The sequence below is a fragment of the Marmota monax genome, unplaced genomic scaffold (assembly GCF_021218885.2).
Source record: "Marmota monax isolate L192 unplaced genomic scaffold, Marmota_monax_Labrador192_F-V1.1 WCK01_AAM20220418_F8-fsc00079, whole genome shotgun sequence".
Taxonomy (NCBI): domain Eukaryota; kingdom Metazoa; phylum Chordata; class Mammalia; order Rodentia; family Sciuridae; genus Marmota; species Marmota monax.
In genome coordinates this window covers 3929254-3935466 of record NW_026694099.1, presented here as the reverse complement: position 1 = coordinate 3935466, position 6213 = coordinate 3929254, and the positions used below count along the sequence as shown (strand labels likewise).

The following is a 6213-nucleotide window of genomic DNA, read 5'->3' as shown; positions in this document are numbered from 1 at the left end:
GGAATAGACCAAGAAGGGGAATAGCTGGGTCAAATGGTGGCTCCATTCCCGGCTTTCCAAGAAATCTCCATACTGCTTTCCAAATTGGCTGCACCAATTTGCAGTCCCACCAGCAATGTACAAGTGTACCCTTTTCCCCACATCCTCGCCAGCACTTGTTGTTGTTTGACTTCATAATGGCTGCCAATCTAACTGGAGTAAGATGGTATCTTAGGGTGGTTTTGATTTGCATTTCTCTGACTGCTAGAGATGGTGAGCATTTTTTCATGTACTTGTTGATTGATTGTATGTCCTCCTCTGAGAAGTGTCTGTTCAGGTCCTTGGCCCATTTGTTGATTGGGTTGTTTGTTCTCTTATTGTCTAATTTTTTGAGTTCTTTGTATACTCTGGATATTAGGGCTCTATCTGAAGTGTGAGGAGTAAAGATTTGTTCCCAGGATGTAGGCTCTCTATTTACCTCTCTTATTGTTTCTTTTGCTGAGAAAAAACTTTTTAGTTTGAGTAAGTCCCATTTGTTGATTCTAGTTATTAACTTTTGTGCTATGGGTGTCCTATTGAGGAATTTGGAGCCCGACCCCACAGTATGTAGATCGTAGCCAACTTTTTCTTCTATCAGAAGGCGTGTCTCTGATTTGATATCAAGCTCCTTGATCCATTTTGAATTCACTTTTGTGCATGGCGAGAGAAAGGGATTCAGTTTCATTTTGTTGCATATGGATTTCCAGTTTTCCCAGCACCATTTGTTGAAGATGCTATCCTTCCTCCATTGCATGCTTTTAGCCCCTTTATCAAATATAAGATAGTTGTAGTTTTGTGGATTGGTTTCTGTGTCCTCTATTCTGTACCATTGGTCCACCCGCCTGTTTTGGTACCAGTACCATGCTGTTTTTGTTACTATTGCTCTGTAGTCTAGTTTGAAGTCTGGTATCGCTATACTGCCTGATTCACACTTCTTGCTTAGCATTGTTTTTGCTATTCTGGGTCTTTTATTTTTCCATATGAATTTCATGATTGCTTTCTCTATTTCTACAAGAAATGCCGTTGGGATTTTGATTGGCATTGCATTAAACCTATAGAGAACTTTTGGTAATATCGCCATTTTGATGATGTTAGTTCTGCCTATCCATGAACAGGGTATATTTTTCCATCTTCTAAGATCTTCTTCTATTTCTCTCTTTAGGGTTCTGTAGTTTTCATTGTATAAGTCTTTCACCTCTTTTGTTAGGTTGATTCCCAAGTATTTTATTTTTTTTGAAGATATTGTGAATGGAGTGGTTGTCCTCATTTCCATTTCAGAGGATTTGTCACTGATATACAGGAATGCCTTTGATTCATGCGTGTTGATTTTATATCCTGCCACTTTGCTGAATTCATTTATTAGCTCTAATAGTTTCTTTGTAGACCCTTTTGGGTCTGCTAGGTATAGAATCATGTCATCTGCAAATAGTGATAATTTAAGTTCTTCTTTTCCTATTTTGATGCCTTTAATTTCTTTCGTCTGTCTAATTGCTCTGGCCAGTGTTTCGAGAACTATGTTGAACAGAAGTGGTGAGAGAGGGCATCCCTGTCTTGTTCCAGATTTTAGAGGGAATGCCTTCAATTTTTCTCCATTCAGAATGATGCTAGCCTGAGGCTTAGCATAGATTGCTTTTACAATATTGAGGTATGTTCCTGTTATCCCTAGTTTTTCTAGAGTTTTGAACATAAAGGGATTCTGTACTTTGTCGAATGCTTTTTCCGCATCTATCGAGATGATCATATGGTTCTTATTTTTAAGTCTATTGATGTGGTGAATAACATTTATTGATTTCCATATATTGAACCAGCCTTGCATCCCAGGGATGAATCCTACTTGATCATGGTGCACAATTTTTTTGATATGTTTTTGTATCCGATTCACCAGAATTTTATTGAGGATTTTTGCATCTAGGTTCATTAGAGATATTGGTCTGTAGTTTTCTTTCTTTGAAGTGTCTTTGTCTGGTTTAGGTATCAGGGTGATGTTGGCCTCGTAGAATGAATTTGGAAGTTCTCCCTCTTTTTCTATTTCCTGAAGTAGCTTGAAAAGTATTGGTATTAGTTCCTCTTTAAAGGTTTTGTAAAACTCTGCTGTATACCCATCCGGTCCTGGGCTTTTCTTAGTTGGTAGTCTTTTGATGGTTTCTTCTATTTCCTCAATTGATATTGGTCTGTTTAGGTTGTCTATATCCTCCTGACTCAATCTGGGCAGATCATATGACTTCAGAAATTTATCGATGCCTTCACTATCTTCTAATTTATTGGAGTATAAGGATTCAAAATAATTTTTGATTATCTTCTGTATTTCTGAAGTGTCTGTTGTGATATTGCCTTTTTTATCCCGTATGTTAGTAATTTGAGTTCTCTCTCTTCTTCTCTTTGCTAGCATGGCTAAGGGTCTGTCAATTTTGTTTATTTTTTCAAAGAACCAACTTTTAGTTTTGTCAATTTTTTCAATTGTTTCTTTTGTTTCGATTTCATTAATTTCAGCTCTGATTTTCATTATTTCTTGCCTTCTACTTCTTTTGCTGTTGTTTTGCTCTTCTTTTTCTAGGATTTTGAGATGAAGTATGAGATCATTTATTTGTTGGTTTTTTCTTTTTTTAAGGAATGAACTCCAAGCAATGAATTTTCCTCTTAGAACTGCTTTCAATGTGTCCCATAGATTCCGATATGTTGTGTCTGTGTTTTCATTTATCTCTAAGAATTTTTTAATTTCCTCCTTGATGTCTTCTATAACCCATTGATCATTCAGTAACCTATTGTTCATTCTCCAGTTGATGTATGCTTTTTCCTTCCTTCTTTTATCGTTGATTTTCAGTTTCATTCCATTATGATCAGATAAGATGCATGGTATTATCTCTACTCCTTTATATTGTCTAAGAGTTGCCCTGTGACATAATATGTGATCTATTTTTGAGAAGGATCCATGTGCTGCTGAGAAAAAAGTGTAACTGCTTGATGTTGGGTAGTATATTCTATATATGTCAATTAAGTCTAGGTTATTAATTGTGTTATTGAGTTCTATAGTTTCCTTATTCAACTTTTGTTTGGAAGATCTGTCCATTGGTGAGAGAGGTGTGTTGAAGTCTCCCATGATTATTGTATGGTGGTCTATTAGACTCTTGAACTTGAGAAGAGTTTGTTTGATGAACATAGCTGCACCATTGTTAGGGGCATATATATTTATGATTGTTATGTCTTGTTGGTGTATGGTTCCCTTGAGCAGTATGTAGTGTCCCTCTTTATCCCTTTTGATTAACTTGGGCTTGAAATCTATTTTATTTGATATGAGTATGGACACACCTGCTTGTTTCCGAAGTCCATATGAGTGATATGATTTTTCCCAACCTTTCACCTTCAGCCTATGTATGTCTTTTCCTATCAAATGCGTCTCCTGTAGGCAGCATATTGTTGGGTCTTGTTTTGTGATCCATTCTACTAGCCTGTGTCTCTTAATTGGTGAGTTTAAGCCATTAACATTTAGGGTTATTATTGAGATATGGGTTGTTCTTCCAGCCATATTTGTTTATTTATGTTACTAAACATGGTTTGTTTTCCTCTTTGATTATTTTTCCCCCCTTTACTGTCCTACCTCCCACTGTTGGTTTTCATTGTTATTTTCCATTTCCTCTTCCTGTAATGTTTTGCCAAGGATGTTTTGAAGAGATGGTTTTCTAGCTGCAAATTCTTTTAACTTTTGTTTATTGTGGAAGGTTTTAATTTCATCTTCCATCCTGAAGCTTAATTTCGCTGGAAACACAATTCTTGGTTGGAACCCATTTTCTTTCAGTGTTTGATTTTTTTTTTTTTTTTTTTTTTTTTTTGCCAGTCAAACACTTTTAGTCCCTGCAGCAAATCAGAAAGATTCCAACCAAGTTTCTACCCTGGCTGGTGACCCTGCCACGGATGCAGGAGAAATATTCAATACTAAGGGAATAAGTGATAACAAAATACTGAGCCACAGCTACAGTGGGACAATCCAGAAGGAAGAGGGAAAGTACCAGAATTTTGCTACTTGTGTCACACAAGCTAGAAAAACCCTACCTCTCCCACTGGAGAAGCAAAACTACATTCCACCCATTTCCCTGCCTTACCATACACATATTTCTCCTCTTGGAAAACCCTGGCTAGACGCTCCACTCCAGGATAAGGCTGAGCAGTCCTAGTTCTCTGGACTGCCTTTGTTACAAAGACTGGATTGGGGTAGGTGGGATTGATGAGAACTGTAAAGATTATTTTAAAGTGAAACCCAAAGAAAATATCAAAGCTGCCACTATGTAGCACCAGCAACAATTCTTGCACTTCTCTTTCCTGTCTCAGTAATCTCCCTACAGAAGGTCACATAATTCGAATAGCTCTTTCTTCCCTGCAAAGTCTGCTGGTACCAGGTTATAACCTGGACAGTGGGGAGTGTCTGCCTTCGGCTGGTTTGTGCAAGAGGGCCACCTTAGGTCTCCTTCAGGACATTTATCTTGGCACAGATCTTGAGGGCAAGGCCCAATTTGATGTTCATGGCACTCATAAGATGTTCTTCTTTAAGTAATAAAAGGGCCTGTCCATCAATCTCCTGGGAACGAAACTCTTCTGCAATTTCTTGGCAGCCTTGGAGAGAAGCGATAAACTCATACACCTCCTCTACACTCCAACGACTAGGATTGCTGGACATGAACACAGGGTTGATGCCTTGTAATTCTGGTGTGGGGAGCTGTAATGGTGTTCCCAAGGTCACGATCTCCATGTCCAGCTCTTACTGACAATGGCCCAGGAGATGTTGGGGAGAGTGCTTCATCATAACTGGAATTATCTGAACCCTGGCTAGAGTCCTCTTGACCCCGTTGACGCTTGCCCTGGATCTTGGCACGGGCAATGTCAGAGGAGCTGCGGCTGGGTCCATGCCTACGAACACATAGGCGTGGAACACAAGCATAGTTGGCTTCCTGAAACTCTTTCATTTTTTTTCGTCTTCAACCGGAACTGATGGCTACAGCTCACATTGTACCTCTTTGCACAAGTCATGGAGCAAAACCTCTTAGAGCCACGAAATTGCTCTGCAGGGGCATACTTCCCACAGTACTCGCACTTCAGGAGATTCGCCTTCTTATCTAACTCAGCAGAAGGGCTGTCCCCTCCCAAGAGTCCACTTGACTGACTCTCATTCAGTGCAGTTTGGAGGCCAGTCTGTAGTGGCTTCTCAGACTCCTTCAGTAACTGTGAACAACCCACCGGGAAAGGTTCCGCTCCTTCCTGGATAACAAAGCCTTCAATGATGTGGGTGAGAATCTGGGGCTTCACAATGGCCTGTGGGGGTTTGGAGTCTCCCATTTGTCTGGACACCATGGCTAGTGTAGGAGGTGGTGCTGATGGGGAAGGAGTCAAGGCTACCAGTTCATTGCTTGGGGTACTAGCATTCACATTGGCCACAGGTTCAGCTTTCTCTCCAAGACTACTCTTCTCCTCCATGACTTTTGGGATCTCTGCTGCTGGAGAAGCCTTGGCAGGAAGTATTGAACCCAAAGTGGAGATATCATCTCTCTCTTCCTCAGACTCAGCTTTGCGTTTCACAGCCAGTGTCTGAGGTTTACCCGGTAGATGCACAGACTGCATGTAGAAGGCAGCAGGAACCTGGGCTACAACAGGTGAAGAGCTAGTAGCCCCACCCTTAACCACATGTGCTGTCCCCTGCACAGAAGCAAGGGTCATCCCGGGGGCCAACATAGGAGAACACTCCTGCAGTGCACCAGGAGCCTGGGATGAAGGTGGTGAGGAGGCCAAATGGGCCTGGCCAGGCTGCACTGTACCTGGCATCCCCCGGGAAGTAGGTACAGCAGCTGCCAGCTGTGCCAACCCCAAAGCCTGTGCCTGGGCCATTTTCCTGATTTCAGGCTTCTGTGAAGGATGTCATCACTCCTACTGACTTGGAAATTCCCAGGAATTTGATCAAATACTTGTGAGTGTATGTATCCAATATATGACACACACACACACACACACACACACACATATATATATATATATATATATATACACAACATACTATGCACATATATGTATATACATCTGAAAAACTAGGAAAACAATCATCTTGATTTATCTTGGTCTTCCAGTAAAAATTTTGGGTGTTTCTTATGTTCAGTACGACTACTGTTTATTAAAAATAAATATTTAAGAAAGCAATAGGAGAGCTCAGAAATC

The 6213-nt window shown here is 40.3% G+C and overlaps 1 protein-coding gene across 1 annotated transcript; it reads right to left on the bottom strand.

Annotated features, from left to right (window-relative positions):
- Positions 1 to 3841: 3841 nt before the first annotated feature.
- LOC124107303 (polyhomeotic-like protein 1) lies at positions 3842 to 5880 on the bottom strand. Its single transcript, XM_046465224.2, is given in 3 exon segments — positions 3842 to 4724; positions 4726 to 4982; positions 4984 to 5880. Coding segments are annotated over 3 exon segments (1356 nt in total). The 5' UTR covers positions 5827 to 5880; the 3' UTR covers positions 3842 to 4468.
- Between the last annotated feature and the right edge of the window lie 333 nt (positions 5881 to 6213).